The sequence below is a fragment of the Cheilinus undulatus genome, linkage group 9 (assembly GCF_018320785.1).
Source record: "Cheilinus undulatus linkage group 9, ASM1832078v1, whole genome shotgun sequence".
In the NCBI taxonomy this organism is placed as follows: domain Eukaryota; kingdom Metazoa; phylum Chordata; class Actinopteri; order Labriformes; family Labridae; genus Cheilinus; species Cheilinus undulatus.
In genome coordinates this window covers 14,636,299-14,654,340 of record NC_054873.1, presented here as the reverse complement: position 1 = coordinate 14,654,340, position 18,042 = coordinate 14,636,299, and the positions used below count along the sequence as shown (strand labels likewise).

The following is an 18,042-nucleotide window of genomic DNA, read 5'->3' as shown; positions in this document are numbered from 1 at the left end:
TAACAAAGAAATATTTTCAAGTTCTGATAAAACATGCATGCTACACAACTCCTAGTACAGGCTCTTATAATATCACATATTGACTACTGTAACTCATTACTGGCAGGCCTACCTGCATGCACAGTTATACCTCTGCAGTTGATCCAGAACGCAGCAGCACGTCTGGTCTTCAACCAACCCAAGAGAGCTCATGTCACGCCTCTTTTAATCTCTCTACACTGGCTTCCAGTTGCAGCTCGCATTAAATTCAAAACTCTAATCATTGCTTACAAAGCAGTAACTAAAACTGCTCCTGTTTACCTGGAGTCCCTCATCCAGGTCTACACCCCTTCTCGCCCACTATGCTCAGCCAGCGAAAGGCGCCTGGTACTTCCAGCACATCATGCTCCTAAGTCACTAGCTCGACTCTTCTCCTCTGTTGTCCCTAAATGGTGGAATGAATTACCCAACTCCATTCGATCTACAGACTCCCTGTCTACTTTCAAGAGAAGGCTAAAGACCCAGCTCTTCAGAGAACACTTTGCACTTAGCTAGGCAATTCTCTACTGTTGTCCCCAGTAGTAGATTGAGTCTCAGCCAGACTATTCTCCACTGCTGTCCCCAGTGGTTGAATGAGTTTCCCAACTATAGTTAGCTCGCACTGTCCTGCTCTACTTCTGGGATTTCTTTGCCCAGCTCTTTGGGAATGATCCAGCACTTGGTACTTGGTAAATAGTTGTTGTGAAGTCTAATGAATGGCGATTAGTGATCCCACATTTTCCTTGATTCATTGTTGCTGTCTAATAACAAAAAAAAAAAAAACATAAAAAACAAAAAACAAAAAAAACCAAAAAAAAACAACAACAAAAAAAAAAACTACATAAACAACGTATATTTTAGGTACTCTGCCTTAAACTCTACACGGCAGCACTTGCGTCCAATTGAACCTGAAGCACTTGATGGCACTTACTGATGTTGTTTCTTCTTGTCTAGATCATTGCTTGTGTTGTTCTTGCTCTCAAATGTACGTCGCTTTGGAGAAAAGCGTCTGCTAAATGACATTGTAACATTGTAACATTGTAAAACTGGCGCTTTAGCGGCATCCACGCTAATCTCTTCCTCCATACCTGCACCAGCTCTTGCTGCTGCTTGTTTACGTCAGGACTCAGCTACACCTGAAAGTACTGCCCCTCGTCGCTGATTGGTCCTGTCACTTTTTAACCGGGCCCAAACAGTTCAGACGGGAGCTTTGCAAAGATGGATTCGCAGGTGATAAACAAGGAAGCGGCCGTATCATCTGCTTTGCAAGGTTATGTTAAAATATCAGTTTAATATATATTTTTTAGCAGTAGCAGAGATGTCATGCTCTGCACACGTCTTGCAAATACTCCGGCCTCGTCATGCGTTTTACTCACCAACAAGCACCACCATTCATAAACTACAGCAGCGCCAGCACATGTGACTACTTCACATGACTACTTCTCACCTTCTGAGAATTTTTTGAAAAGTCCTGCTCATCCTAAACGTTTTGTATGAGCGTTATTTTTTTTAGACAAATGCGAAGTATATCTTATGCAATGGATATATAAAAGAGTCTATCTGGCGTGTCTGGCGTGTGCTAACTAATAGTTTCCACCAGAAAAAACAACTATTCCTGGTGCTGACATTAAACAAAACTACAAAGAGAACACTAGAGAAAATAGAAGGACAGAGAAAATTGTAAAGAGAGAGAGCTTAGCAAGGGAACAAGAGGAGCAGAGACAGAGTGAGGTGCTCTTGGGGGATCGGACTCACCCCTGCCTGACTGGGCTGAAGCTCTGCCTCCCACTTTTCCCTCATTCTCATGAGGGGAGAGAAAAACCTTAACTGTCTCTATCCCTGCACTCCCAGCTCTCTAAAGCCCGAAACATCCCGGCGCCGTCAGACGCATGCCAAAACAAAACTTACACCAGCGGTGGCCAGACTCCCGTGGACGCACCGCAAAGGTGCTTTAGGTGACTGCTCTATTACTGATTTCGTTGACCATCCTCATTCTCGTTGCTGTTCAGCTTCTGCCCCTAATCCTGCTTGCTTTTTCCTTTTATACGCTTCCTTCACAAAGTCTATCCAGGAAACTGCCAGTTTTATAAAGAAACCATCCGCTGACTTGCAGATAATAGCACTGTATCAGGCTTCAGAAATAGTGCAAACCATCTCTTGTTGCACAACAGACTTTCCTCACAAATCTCCCTGCATCTGCCAGTCGTTGTCACCCTTTAACTGGCCTGACTGATGGGTCCCCATCTACCCTATACCATGATCATGGTAGGACATCATGGGTATTGACACAGCTACCCTCCGTACTCCACAGGCCCCTCCAATGTAGCTTCCTCTTCTTCCTAATTCATCAACTGTCAATGTGCTGTTGACCTTAACCAAAACTATTCAGCTAGACACAGCAATAATGTTGCAGTTATTTTCAATGTTTATTGAACACCCAAGAGAGCATTCATGCATACATTTTATTTTACTGCATCTCCTGTTAAAAGGAATAGGGTTTGGTTGTTCTTCTCTTGCTCTTGACTCATTTCTCTTGTTTACTTGCGATAGCTGTAATGGTTCTCCAGTGATAGCAAGTGAAATGCAGTAGTTTCTCAAATTCTCAAAAATAAACAAAAACCAAAAACCAAACCCATGATTACAGGAAAACAATCATTGATATCAGGAGATAAATGTCATAAATAATCTTAGATCTCAAGAAAACAACTGGAAATTACTTGTCATCCTGGGTGTCTGTAATTTGCTGTAAAAGTTAGTAGATGATTCAGTCCACATGATTTATTACCTGTATAAAGACGCCCATATTTCTCTGCTCTGCTAGCAAACTTTTAATGGATTTTAAATATTAAGAAAGTCTAAACTTCAATGGGAGATACTAAACCTGCAGCAAGACAATCCATTACACAGGTTCCCCCCTTAAGACAGAGACAGAAGTAACTTTCTTTGTCATAACATGATCCATGAGGATGACACTGTTCCTCAAGTAATGATTATTACAGTTTCAAGCCGTTAAGATAATGCAACTAAAGTCTGTTTTGATTTAATGTAGCAGCTTGATTTGCTGGGCTTGTATCTTGTGGGTGCTACTGACTGGCAGAAGTAGGAGAGGGGGTGTTTAAGAGGGCATGTGGATAGAACTTTAGATGTTTGTTAATCATAATTTCCTGTCTGTCTATTATTAGGCCCTTCGAGCAGAGCAGGCACGCCAGGAGCTGATCAATCAGGTCAGAGAGTCGGCAGCCAAAACCCTGGAGAGCATCCGCGGTTAGTGTTACACTCACACACACATACACTGCGAGTATTTGATATAGTGCTTGATGTATATGCACACCCCCATCTCACCAAGTATGCTTTTAACAAATGACTCTGCTCTACACTCGGTTGTTGACTCTTGACAGCTTGAGTTTCCTTTGGCTGCATTTATTCCTCTCTGGAGAGCAGCAGAGTAGCACAGGGGCAATCATAAGGAGGAATACTTTGTACATCATCTTGTATTATGTGCTGCAAAATCCAATCAGCTTTTACAGAGCATAGCAAACTCTTGACATCATTTAGCACTTCAAAAGACACATGGAAAAGTTCGAAATCGATGGAAGAAAATCTCCTCTTTGCAACTCTTAGCATTAGCATTTTTTTATGTTTCTCTTTGAGGCAGATGGTGATGTTGTGTCCAAGATGTTATGCTCTTCTCTGTGTTGGGGAGTGTAATCAGCCCTCTGTTATCTCTCCACACTCCTGCAGGGCGGCAGGTGTCACAGCGTCTGGCTGAAGAGGCCAAGAAGAGGGAGCGTTTTGAAGAGCTGAAACAGCACCTGGAGCAGGAGCAGGAGGTAGCAAAGTGTGACAAGAGAGAAAAAAGAGTAAAACATGTTGCGTGAATGAGAGTAACAGGTTTTAAAGTGTGTCTTCTTGTATGTGTTAACCAGCGAAAGCTTGAGCATGTGCCTGTCAGAGTGAGGAAAGATGACATGTTTGTAGGAGAGAGGCCAAAACAAAGAAGTGTCAGATTATTTTGTGTGTTTCGATGGCAATCAAATGTCAAAACTGGAAATGCTACATGATGTTTCAAACAACTCCTGAGGGAAAATGTCTGCTCTTCAGGTGCTAAATGCTGCACTTTTTTCTCAAGGTAGCTGTACAATGTGTCTGTCGGCTGGTTGGTACTGAGCAGGGAGTGTACAAAAGGATTTAAGGCTTTTTAGATAGCAACACAAAAAGGCTGAAACTGGCTATAAGCTACTTAAAGTCAAGATGAGCTTATCGTTAATAAGCATACATGTTTATTACTAGAAAATCAATTATAGCCGCTTTATGTTATGTAAACAAACATCTGGTGCTTTGGTGCCCGTTTTAGAAGATGGAGGCATTGGTATATGTGTGCTTGTGTGTGTGTCATTTTTCCATCAGTGGCGGAGTGTAGCCAAGAAGAAGCAGGAGGAGGATGACTTTAGCTTTGCCAGAGAGGTGAGGGATCGAGAGAAAAGACTGCAAGCCCTGGAGGAGCAGCTGGAGCAGAGAGCCAGGTCTGACTGATTTCACAGCCGCTACTACAGATGTAAATGCTTTATTGATGACTGATTAATCTCTGTTTAGATCTGATTTGATAATGAATCTATTAACTGACTCAAAGCGAGCATGATGGGACATCAGTTCCATCTGTGTCTATTATTTCCATCTTATAACTTTGGGCTGGATTTTAGTGCCACTGGAGCAAACATGTGATGCCACAGCTTGCACAGCTATGATCAGAGCTTGTAGTGCAAACAAAGTGCATGCTGATTTCTATGATACTAAGTTTTGCTCAACAAAGTTAACTTTTAAGTAAGCACCAAGCTCTCAGAGCTTTAATGTCATTATTTCATAACAGCTTTCTTCAAAATTCCTGGCAGGCAGATTTATTTGTTGCAATTTTAAAATAAATGTTTTTTTCATGAGTATCTCTCTTAATCTTTTTAGATAACAAAAAACAAACTGTTTAGAGCATAATGTTCCAAAGATATAAGGAATATCAATAGCCTGTTGTCTAATCTACTTTCAGTTTCCATTTTATTCTACATTACTAAAACACTCCCATCCCAAATTTAAAACAAGGTAGTGCTGGAAGTCAGGTTTTATGCCATGAAATGAAAGAATTAAAAAAAGTACAATAATGCAGAATACAATGGAGGCACCAGTGGCATAGAAGTTGATTAACTCACCCTATGTGCAGAGGCTGTAGTCCTTAAGGCAGACAGCCCGGGTTTGGGTCTGACCCATGGCATTGTTCTCTTATGTCATCCAGTATAATAAAGACAAATAGTAAGCTGGTAAATGGAAGAAAACGTGAGCCTGGGGAAAAGGAAATAGCTGTTTAAAATAGAGTATCGAAAAATAATATCACAGAGACCTTATTTCTACCTTTTTTAAGAGACTTTGTACATTGCACAATGATGTTAGTCCTAAACAGCCATAAAAAGAAAAAAAAAAAATACTAGGACAAGTGGCGATGAAGTCATGGAGTCATCAGAAGGTAAAGGAAGAATATGCCTCACTCATTGAAGTTTATTAGTTAGAGTGTGTGTTAAATGCATAAATCTTGATGACACAAAACACAGACCAAGTGCTGTTCAAGTGATCAGAGGGAGATAAAATGCCACTTAATGCTCAGTGGACACAGATGGACCAATTATAATATCTGCTCAAAATGAGCAGGGAAGAAGCATTGACATGTACATCTCTCTATTTGGGCTACCACAATGACTTTTGGCTGCGCAAAGCCAAACAAAGCCGCGCCGATTTGCTTTTCCATCACCAGTTTGGCTGAGCCAAGCTGTGCCAAGCCATGCTCAGGCGAGCCAGCCCCACCTCCAAGCCCACCGCACTGACATCAAAGCGGTTCACAGGGTGCGATTCGTCAGGTGGATTTACCCCTTCTGCTATTGATATTCCCCCTTCATGATAACTTATCACCCCATGGGGAGAAACGTTTTATTCCTGCCTCTGCTCCAGCTGTCAAACTCTGCAACAGTGGTGGTCTAATGTCAGCATTTACTGTACGACTAAAACATTTATGACACACGACCAAAACTTAAGATTTATGGGCTCATGCTATGTTCCGATAGTTGTGCGCAGTTGGAGTTCTCAAGCAAAATCAGGACGGACCAAGTGCGGATCCAAGAATCCAACTTTTTCGACACCTACTTATAACAAAAAGCCCATTACAGTGTCAGTCTTTAATTGTTTAATTGGTACTAGTAAAGCATGCCGTTCTGCCATCTAGAGACCCATAAATCAATGATCAGAAGACTGTTCTTTAACTTCTATGCAGGAAAATTCTCTCCTTTTGATGATAAGTGTAAATTATTGTTTGTTTATTGATTACGGAAAGAAAGAGAGAGAGAGAGAAAGAGAGAGAGAAAATGTGAAAAGAGCAGCATGCAGCGTTGTCGGTCTACGTTTTGATTTTTGCTTTAAAATGATCTAAAGTCAATCAAATCAGACAATGTAGAGATATCAAGGAGGGCTCAGAACGCCGTGTCATCAGCCCTAGACGTGCCCTCAAAGGGGTAGCTCAGCTGTGGTGAAAAAGTAAATCCCTGCACTGTACCGAGCCGCACCATGTAATGCAAAAGCCCCGTATGTGCTCTCTCTTCATTTGACAGCTGTCAGTCTGCTCTGTTTCAGCCCCATGAACAGCGCTGCATGAACCCATGCTTATTTTTCAGGACAAACATCAACACTTTCACGTTCCACAACACAAAAGCTGACCTGTACACCAGGGGGCTTAAAATAATTATTTAAGCCTTAGCCTAGCAAATTACTCGGACACCTTTAAACCACTTGCCCACTTGTTAAACCAATTATAATACTTGTCACACTTCTAATGAACTATCAGCGCTACAAATCAGCAGCACACGTTTCTTATCAACATAGAAAAACGTGCTTACCTTTCTGGCCAAAACAGCTCTCAAACAGATTTTTTAACTTTATAGGTCATGAAACTGAAACAGCTTTACACCTCTTTGCTTCAGGCTGACTTCTCAGTTTAAAGAAATTCACTAAATTTGACTCTTTTGACATTTGCTTTCCTGCTACTAGGAAACAAGTGAGAAACATACATTTTGCTGTCCTTTCCTGTGCTGTGCATAGACTCCTACTTAAGGCGTGACCTTTAAGTAGTGGGAAAAAAAAAGATTCCTGAGTAATTTAATTTTGCAAATGAAATAAAAACGCTCGATAACTATGTTAATAACTATAGTCACTGAAAAATCTGCCAGACATTTAGGAAAAGTATTTAATGGCAGAGTTTGTTGTTGTTATGAAGTAGGTATTCATAAGAAGCAGTTTCAGCTACCTCATGATTGAATGACCTTGGAGTGAAATCACATTTGCATAAACAGAAACTTTCATATTTAATCCTCAGCACCGTTGTATCCTGTCTCGACAACACCAAAGCTGCAACATTCAGTCAACTGGCTAAACCAATGACATTCAACATTTATAAATAATCAACTTATCCTTGGAGTCTTTTTGTTAAAATAAAAATAGCAACATCTTCGGTCTATGTGTGTATTGATTTTCATTATTTTCAGTGTTTTTTTTCAGCCATCTATGATTATAAAGTGAATGCCTTTAGGATCTGTTAGCTGAACAAGAAAAATGATTTGAAGACATCTGACTTTGATATTGTGTCTTGCATTTCTCCATTATTGCCACCATTGATAATCTACAAACATAGTCTGCATAGTAATCAAGAATTCACAGCATTGTAAGATGCAGCTCTGCTTTATATTCTTAGACAAGCATTAAGTTTAGGAGACTCTAGACAGAACCCTCAGCTTAGAACATGTCCTCTACTCCACTCACACTGTAGGAAGGAGCTGATTGCTCAGTACAGCCGTCTGTCAGAGGAGGCAGCTCGCAGAGAGAGGCGGGCCATGTGGCGGGTGCAGCGAATGAGACTTGAGGAAGCCCGGGCTCAGTTCTTCATGCAAGACAGGCAGCAGACACAGGTTTGTGATAAATAACTACCTGGCATCAAAAACACGGAGAACAAGGAAATGATGATAACAGAGATTTTAATTATGTTACAAAAGGGTGGTAATCTGAACAAATGCTCACATGACTTCTTCCCAGGCAATGCTGCAGAAATATCCTTTAGGCCAGGAGAGACCTCCCATGGAAGTACGACCATCTGTTCAGTCAGCACAACAGGCTGCTCTGCATCCAGCACTGGTATGACAACACAGTTTTTTTAGCATGGATCCCTGTTTCTTCCCACTTCATCATGTTCCCTCAAACTGTGCTCTGTAGATGTCCTAATTCAGGGTACTCACAGGGTCTTCAAAGCCTTTTTAAAAGCCTTAAAATTAGTATTCTCTATTAAGGGTCTTAAAAGTCTTTGATTTGCCATGAAAGTACTCTAATTTAATCTTTATGGTCTTAATATTCTTAAATAGGATTCAATAAAGGAAATATGATTAAAACAAAACCCTTTTTTTCACACCAAGCCCATTTTCAAAGCACTTTCTGGACAATTTATTTACTGGATGTGGTTAGCCCCTCTGCATTTGTAAGCAGCAATATGGAGACTTATGTTGGATCTTTACACACAGGAAAGGCCATATATGAATGCAGACCAGACTGACAATATATGTTGCCTCTAAGTGCTGTGATTTCCAAACAAAAAGTAACAACAAACTAATATAAAAGAAAGTGGGACTTTCTGGTCTTTCACATAATGTACCAATTTCAGTGCATATGATAAAGCTGTATCATTATAATATTTGCTTATTATTAGACCAAGTTATGTAGCCAGTAGTATTTTAATTTCTAATGGTATAATTAGGTTTGGGTTTTAATTCTATGCAATTTTCCATTGTTTTCTTTGTACCTTTGCCAGAATTGGTGTTGTGTTGGCATTTCCCTTGATTTAAAATGGTCTAAGTAGGGTCTGAAAGCATGCATGTAATTTGAACTCGCCCAAGACCAGCCCAATGTGCAGACCAAAACCAGGTTGAGCAATGATCCCTGATCCTCTCTTTGAGCCCAGGCCAGGTTGGGCTAGAAAGGAGACAAAGATGTCCTCTTAGACATCACAGCATAACTTTATTTTACCCTCGATATTTGAGTTCTTTTTTCTTGTAATAACTGCCCTTGGTGCAGAGCCAGTGCACAAATTACAAGACATTTTCTTGTTTTGAAATCTACACTCCTGCAGTATATTCATAAAACTTTATATTACTGTTTTCTTTAAATTTATGTTTTTGATATAATGGTTGAGAAAGCTGTAATAAGTGGTGTGGCCAGCTGGATCCACTCAGCAAGCACACAGTAAAATAGTGCAGTAGGGGACAAGAGCGGGAGAGAGAGCACAGCAAACAATTACGCACAGGTGGAGGAAAACGAAGCAAATATTTCAGTTTATCATCTTTTCTAATACCACTCAGTTTACCAGTGAAGTGAGTGATGAGCAGTGCAACTGTAGCCGTCTGTTAACAGACTGAAGCTTGCCTATAAGCACTGTGCGTTTAGTAAACAGTGCTATCTGCGTGTCCATTCCTCATCTTCACTGCTCGGTTTGTTCTGAGCCAACTTTCTTAAAAAGCCAGGTTTGAATGTGTATGAGGTTGGCTGGGCCAGGCTCGAAGAAAACATGCACAGGGGTAGGGTTGGGCTGGAATTTTTGGGCCCAATTTTGTCTCTCATGCACTCTCATATCTACTTTACAGGAATCTCCCTCACAGGATCCGTCTAAACTGCAGCCATCAGAGCTCCAAGAACCTGATCGTGTGTCACCACCATCTCCTCCATCTTCACCCTCTCCGACAGCAGACCCCGCCCTCATCTCTGAGAACATTGACATCAATGATTTTCTGCCCAAATCACCAAGTCAGCAGGTGGATGCAGCTCTACAAGAAATAGGATCTGATCTACCTGAAGTGTGCCCTTCTGCACAGTTGGTCAACTATGACTTCAGCACCCCCTTTAGTCCACTTGAGGGTATAGCTGGCAAAGTCTCCGCCCAGCCGCGTCCTCGATGGGGACCTGCAGTCCAGCCTGACCACCCTTCCTTTTCCCACATCCCAACAAGAGAGAATGTGTCTGAAGTTCAAGAAAGTGCCCCCAAAGCAAGCCCCTTTGGCCAAGCCACCAAATCAAGTTTTCCTTTAGGTCAATACACCTTAGAGGAGCCTCAAAATAAACCTACAGCAAGCGTTTATGGACATCCCTCTCAATCTTCAGTACAGCTAGTAGATGGTAGTGGCTCAGAGATGGATTCCAAGCAGGAGGAGGATACGTCTAGGACAGAAGAGAAGACTGAAACAGGGAACTCTGAAAGTATAGTAGAAGCCGGTGAAGAGGAGAAAACCAAAGAAGTTGTTGATACAGATTGCTCAGTTGCTCAAGATCAAATCAGTAAAAATGTTCCTTTGCCAAACATTGATGTCTCCAGTGCAGACCTAAAAGATAGTGAGCTGGTGCCAGATACTGCAACCACGCAGCCGTCACCTAGCAACCAAAGGCATTCCTCTGATGCTCACATAAAGGTTGGACAGTTTGTATCGGATGTAACTGCTCCTCTTCCTTCTCCCAACACCCACGGTCATTCCTCAGATGCTCACATCAAGATTGGAGAACATGTTTCAGACATGGAAGCTCCTTCATCCTCCCCCAGCATTCACGGCCACTCCTCTGATTCTCACATTAAAGTTGGAGAAAATATTTCAGATTTTGTCTCTCCTCTCCCTACTCCAAACATCCATGGTCATGCCTCAGATTCTCACTTCAAAGTGGGTGAGCATGTTTCAGATGTGGTTGCTCCTCTTCCCTCCCCCAGCATCCATGGCCACTCCTCTGATGCTAATATAAAAGTAGGCGAGTTTGTGTCAAACATAACTGAAGATAGACCTCGCTGGAGTAAACACGGGCATGCCTCGGATTGCGTTCTTCAACCAGGATGTGTGGTGTCTGGAAATGAACCCGCCTTGTCCGCCTTACCAGGAAGCTCTTACGGCCATTCCTCAGACTCAACTTTGCAGATTGGATGTGTAGTTTCAGGAGACGAACCCAAACGCTCTCCTCTACCTGGTAGTGCTCATGGCCATTCTTCAGACTCTAGTTTAGGTGTTGGATGTGTTGTGTCCAAAGCTGACTCCCTTCCATCACCATTACCTGGCAGCGCTTATGGCCACTCCTCAGACTCGAAGCTGGGTGTGGGTTGTGTGGTGCTCGGGACAGAGCCTCAGGCCTCTGCACTGCCAGGAAGCACATATGGCCACTCATCAGATTCTTCACTTGGAGTAGGATGCGTGGTGAAGGGCAAAAGCAGTGAAAATCAGCAGAAGACAGAGGCTAATGAAGACGCTAAAGGTGAGGAATAATATCTAATGATTTGTTTCCTAAAATTCAGCCACTTTGGAAAAGATGACTTTGTTTTCATTGCTTTAACTTGAAAACCGCAACAATGTAGGTGACAAATATGATAAAATAAAAATATAAAGTTTTCTAGATTCGTACCAGTAGTTCCTAATAATTTCGGAGGCATTGGCGTAATCTGCCCTAGTGATTCTCAACTGGTCAGGCATCAGGACCCATCACTACCTCCTTAAAAGAAATCACTACCCACATTTTAAAAATATTTCCAACCACTTAAATTTGTTTAATGAAAAAGTTTGCAGTTCAGTGACTGAAAGTTTTCTGTTTTTAATAAAAGAAAAAAATATTTTAATAAAAGGAACAAAGACCTCGGTTCACTTCAGTAACATTTTAAATGTGGTCTAATTACTTGAAATTGATTACCCTAATGACCTTTAAATTTGGAATATAATATGGACATATGTAGTAAATTATATTGATTTTATAACAGAAGACAATTTATGTACCAAACATTTCCTCATGCCCTCTGATCACTTGAAACCAACAATATGTTCTTTTTCTGCAACCTTTCATAACCATTATCAAAATTTTTGGCCTGTTTTCCCATTTAAAATTTTTTTTCTTTAACATATTCACTCACATGTGAAATTGAACAGACACTTCCTCTCTATATCAGCCCTTCATACTTAACATAGTGGCCTATTAATGTTGCATATAGTTAATTTGTAGTTTTGTTGTACATTATGGGATTTAAATGAGGTTAAATCTGAGGCGTGTGATGAAGTTACATTATTTTTGATTCATTGCAATCTTGATTTTGATAAATGGAGGGGTTAGAGTAAAGTTTAATCTCAACAGGCGCTCTTGTGATGAGGAGCCTCATGATAAGAAAGAATTGGGGGGGGGGCATTAAGAGAGCAGTATTCCTGCTTGAATCACGTCTAGTTCAGACAGCCTGTATTTTCATTATAAATCTATTGAGAGTTGTTGAGCTTCAATCAGTGTATGAAAGGGGACATGCAGCAGTGGACTTTTCCCTCTCTGTTGATCAGTAGAGTCTGTAGAGACAACTGCACAGCTTCAGCTATAACAAGATGAGAGTGGTAAACGATCTCATATGGCCATTTTATACAGATAAAAATGCAGACGTAGTGTGCAAATTAAGACAAAGGGCCTGCCCTGGTGTAGTCTCTGTCTGAAATCCATCCTCACAGCCGAGAGTGGATTGGAGAAGTGGATATCGTCTTTCAATTCAATTCAATTCAGTTTTTTTCTAAAATTTAAATGGCTCTTGGCATGGAGATCCATCACTTTCATTGCCAAAGCACATCACAATGTCAAAGATTCACAAATGTACAAATTCAAATATTTAAATTCACAAATTCAGAGATTTCAGAGTGTTGGTTGGAAGGAGACTGACTTTCCCTCGATCACATACTTTCAGCAACCGCTGCTATCACCAGTGTGTTGAGAACGCTGCTGGTGGGCGAAAACTTTCAACAAGCGTTTGGGTCCTGATCCACCAGTTGAGAACCACTGATCTACCTATTAAAGCACCTAGTTGGAACTTTTGGCATTTGTTGAAGTGATATCTTTTAGATTTTGTTCTCTTTATGTGTGGGTACTGTTTACATGAACAATTTTAAAAAGTCTGATTTTGTAACATTGTGTTAATAAACTTTGATTGTGCGCATTAACAGTAGGTAACAAAATACTGTGACACTGGGGGCCAGTTTAGCTGAGCTGGTAAAGCAGGCCCCCATATATGGAGGCAGTGGTCACAGGATCAATTCCCAATCTTGGTGCTTTTTGGTTCATGTTCAAAACTTTACAAGCCTTTAAGAGAACCACAAAGAGTTCTGGGACAACTTGCTGGCAGGCAGTAAGCTTTGTGTAGTGCATTAAATGAATATCTGCCCCCCTTTTTAAAGAGCTGACACTGTTAAATTTAAATTAATTCTCCTAATTACACAACAGGATCGTCTCAGGTGCTTCCTTGAGACAATCCTGTGAGATTGCTGAAAATAACACAAAAATAAATTCTCCTCAGGTGCAAGAATTTAAACTGGTTGCTGTTCAAGACAAAAAAGTTTGTTTATTTTTAGGCCAAAATCAGGAAACAAGCCCGTTCCTATTACCATTTGAAAATAGGGAAGCACACCACATAGAAAAATGCCTTTGGCAAGTTGAGTCACTTTCATATTAAATCAAGGATCAAAAAAATGATTTATGAAAACATACAGTTTTCACATCGGCTCTTGTTTTTGTTTTCTGTTTCTCCTCTTCGATTTTTCCAAAAAGAAAGGAATGAATTTAAAAATGTTCATTCTTTTCTTGTTTTATTATGTTTGGATCAAAAAAAGAAACATCAAAAAACAGATCAAGAGGGCTTTAGCATTTTTCTGCTTTTGATTTTTGTGTGACCTGAGGCTGGTGCTGTGAAGGAAATGAACATAGAATAAAATCCTAAGATTAAAAAAAAGAAAAGGTTTTGTATTTATTCTTACCTAATTTGAAAATGGAAATGAGAAATGGAAAACAAGAAATTTGAAGAAGTAAAGATTAAAAATGAAAAGCTGTTTGTTTTTCATTTATCGTTTTCTGATTCTCAATTTAATATTGAACTTCCTGAAAGGGCCAAGGGCTTGTTTTTTTGTGTTTCACATTCCTAGTTTTAATGGACAATCAGGAAACTTGTTGAAGCTTGTTTATTGATTTTGGATTTTTCATTTCAAAATAAAAATCCTTTGGCCATAACAGAGACTTAAAAACTGACCATAAAACTTCAGCCCTTTAGAATACACTTTAAAGTTTAAGAAATGAGAATATAAAAAGCTTCAGGTACGTCTGTTGGTTCTGCTTGAACTCCAAAAACCTTGTTAGGGGAAGCTTGTTTGTCTGTGTCAACCCTGTCCCTAAAGTCTTAATGTGGAGACCCCCTATAGCTGACTACTTTTTCCCACTGGCTGACTCCTCCATGGCTATGTTCACACTGCAGGCCTTAATGCTCAATTCTAATTTCTGAGATCTGATTTCTTTTTGTTGAGCTGTACACACTGTGGTCAAACTCCAAAAGGTCAGATATGTATCTGATTTTATACCACATTAAAGTTGACTGGATTTGATATGAAAATAACTGATTCAATGTGAATTTTGCTGTTTACACTATCAGAAAAATATCAGATATGAGTCACATGAGCAAAAATCTGTTTTGGGTCACTTCTTCTTCTTTATTGACATCTTGCGTTATTAGCTGTGGTTACATGAGCATTTTTTTTTCACAATCAGATTAAATTCATTCAGATCAGAGATTAAAACATCGTACATATGGACTCTGGAAGATACACTCCAGTTCAGATACGCATGCTCATGCATCTCAATCTGATCTGAATACAAATTTTCTGACATGGGCTGTTTCATCCCACTGGTTAAATCTACTGACAATTTGCTGTAGAAGAAGAAATTCTTCTTCTGCACCTGTAAACAAACCGCCGCGACTTTACACTAGCCATCCCCAAATGATGGCCTGCAGGCTAGGTCCAGTGCCAGCAGGTGTCATCTGGCCCGCAAGACGTTTGGGGAAAAAGATGGATTTTTAAAATATTAATTTTCAATATTTACGTATTTCAAATACAAAATTTAACTAATATATCACGATCTATCTATGAATATAGCAAAGAAAGGTCATAATACGATGCAATAAATGAGTTGGATATGATACATTAAGCCCTCTTTAGAGCGGGGAAGAACATCGTAAAAAGATGCACAGCAGAGTGCACAGCAGAGTGCACAGCAGAGTGCACAGCAGAGTGCACAGCAGCGCAACTGCAGCGTCACCTCTATCTCTGTGGGGGATTAAAACAGCCGCTCTCATGATAGCAAATACTTTCCTTGCGTAATAGTCTGTCGGCCCCAAACACAGACATCATATCTAGCTTTGGTGAGTGACCAAGTTCAATGTCAGCCTGATTTAACCCCTCATTATAAAAATATGTAATGCCGAACTAACCAACCAAATTTATTTACATACAATTTAATTTAATGTCAACAAGAAGTGCAATTATGGTCTTGATCACTTACATTAAATGGGACATTGTTTATAAATCCTGTGGTGTATTTAACTCTAGGTCTCATCAAATTGTAAAAATTCCTCTCATAACTGTAAAAAAAAAAAAAATCTTTGTAACTAAAAATTTAATCCTAATCTGTACACAGGCTGTCCTGTGTATTTGGTGCAGCGCTGAAAGGCATCCAAAATTACGCACGGAGATGGGTCAGTTCATCACGCATGCAGGGGTGTAAGGGGGACTTGAATAGAACCGATATGCAGAAGAACGACTGTAGGCTCATATGTGCCTTAAAGTCAAGTTTTCACTCAGTAGGTAAGGGTTGTAGCTCTATGAGCAGTAAGGGAGCGCAGCAGTCCAGGCCAAATCTCCTCAGGATCTTCCTCTCTCTCTGGACTCTATGCACTGATCCCAGGTGAAATAATCTCTGGGTCAGATCAGATTTTGTGGACAGCAGGTTGCGGTTTTAAAGCCATAAACAGTCGTGTTGAGTGTATATTTACAATGAATATTCCAGTCCTGTAAATTTAGCACCAGTGGGTCCTAAAGACGTTTAAAAATATTAAAAAATTGCTATGTGATACAAGGACAGCATATTTATGTCTGCCCTGTTTAGATTATATCTTCGAGCATCCAACACATTTTAATGGTGTTATGCGTGGAAAAAAAATCCAATGTCTGGCCCTTGGCTTTCTGACCTTGAAATATTTTGGGATAAAAGTAAGGAACCCTGCTTTACACCGTCAGATGGCTCACTCATTTTTTCAACTCATCCCCACGCGAAAATATTGGTTTGTATACTCACTCGTGTTCGTACTTGATATTATCTTTATTTCTACTTCATTGTATGTAGAAACAGACCTTTGTTATGTGCTGTAGACAGTTCTGATGCTTTTGGTGCTTCTCCTGTTAAAGCAGCAAGCTCAGCCGTACATACTGCTGCAGTCCATTCAAAGGGGGAAAATAACAAAGCATGTCACGTGGGGCCGACATGCACAGTAAGACAAAACCCCCCCTAACGGGAAGAGGTGATCAGGTCAAGTGTTTCCATGGATGCGGATCCGGATGAGGATTGACATAAACCACCCCTCTTGTTCGGAATGAAATTCCATTCCAAATGCACCGGATCGGAAGATTTCATTCCGAATGGAGTGTGTATATGAACCATTTTCATTCCGATCAGGCATTAATTCTGATTACAAGTGGTCCATGTAAACGTTCCTATTGTTTGGTTTCTCAGGCAGGAGCAGTTATAAGACTGAAGGTTTCAAGCAGTTCAGTAATGTCTGTATGCTAATCACATACCAAACTACAGCCCCTTCAGCCTTAGAAATCAGAGTTATTATATTTTAACATCAAGAGTTTTAAAATGCCCAATTTTGACCTTCTTTTCATTTCTCTCCGTGTTGAGCTTTTTCTTTCCTTTGTTAAAATGTTGTTAATATCTTGCTTCAGGTGCTAAGTTGGATAGTTCTGGTGAGCAGCTGCCAGAGAGCATGGGGTCCTGGGCAGCAGGCTACGGCCTGTCCCCTGGAGAGAAGTCCGAGCAGGAATACCTTTTGGCTCTTTCTGCTCAGTACCAGGTGGAGCACTATGAGGACTGCTACAACCTAATGGGTAAGTTGAATACACACCAGTGTGCAAAAGGAAACATTAATCTTTGGACAGTGAGGGTATGTGAGCTTTTTAATAAAGGAGCTTAGGCTGCAAGGTTTTCTATTCTTAACACAGTGAGGTGAGTTTTTGTTGAAACAGTTAAAAGAGAGATGTTGTTTTTGGCTATTCTGAGGATTACCATTTTCTTGAGTTTGGGTGGGTTATACTTCCTGATGATAAAACCTTGAGTTGAGTTGAGTTGCGTTGTTTTTGATTCACGATTCATGTAGGGATGTTTTAGTTGCAAAACCTGTTTTGCTTCAGTATTAAAGAGATTCTCAAAAGTTGGAAACAGTACAAAGAAGCAGGCACATTATTAGAAATATCTAGGGTCACATTAAAAAAGGACCTCAAACTAGCAGTATATACATTATATTTGACATCCATGTGACACATCTTGCTTATGCATATCCTGTTCACATTGATAAAGGACATCAGATATCCAAAATAAAATGACTGGGAGTAAAATTTAAACCTTCAATCTGAATCTAAAGACTTTTAGAGGCGAAGGTGAAGTTTCAAGCTGCATGAGCAATGTAAGATTGGTCACCAAAGGAGCCATCAGGAAATGAAGCAGGCCCATATATAAAGATTGATTCCTGGATTACATAAATCAGTATTGAAAGTTAGAAATGAGAATCAATCTCAATCGGAGGATTGATTCTTTGAACCAAATCATGTTCAGTGCCATTCTTTGCTCTTCTTTTAATAAAGAAATGTGGTCTAGTTTGGATTAAACTGCTGCTGTAGCTAAATACAAGCTAATCCCTTCACCGGCAGCCATTGTATAACTAGCTTACAATGCAACAAAACCTCACAAACTAAAGCCTTTGGGCACAAATACATTTTCTGCCAAGAAAAACTTTCAGTGGTTCTTTGCTTTTCTTTGAACAAAGAAAAATTGTCTCAGATAAAAAACTGCCTCTACACTGAAGCTACATCC

At 40.2% G+C, this 18,042-nt stretch overlaps 1 protein-coding gene across 3 annotated transcripts in view; it reads left to right on the top strand.

The window, feature by feature from the left end:
- The window catches only part of tubgcp6 (tubulin, gamma complex associated protein 6), a 56,850-nt gene that overhangs the window by 17,252 nt on the left and 21,556 nt on the right, over window positions 1-18,042 (top strand). For all 3 annotated transcript variants that reach the window (XM_041796437.1, XM_041796439.1, XM_041796440.1), the window contains exons 12-18: window positions 3,201-3,282; window positions 3,760-3,848; window positions 4,426-4,541; window positions 7,871-8,009; window positions 8,134-8,232; window positions 9,729-11,370; window positions 16,899-17,060. In XM_041796437.1, the coding sequence (XP_041652371.1) occupies window positions 3,201-3,282; window positions 3,760-3,848; window positions 4,426-4,541; window positions 7,871-8,009; window positions 8,134-8,232; window positions 9,729-11,370; window positions 16,899-17,060 (2,329 nt within the window). The remainder of the gene's footprint in view (window positions 1-3,200; window positions 3,283-3,759; window positions 3,849-4,425; window positions 4,542-7,870; window positions 8,010-8,133; window positions 8,233-9,728; window positions 11,371-16,898; window positions 17,061-18,042) is intronic.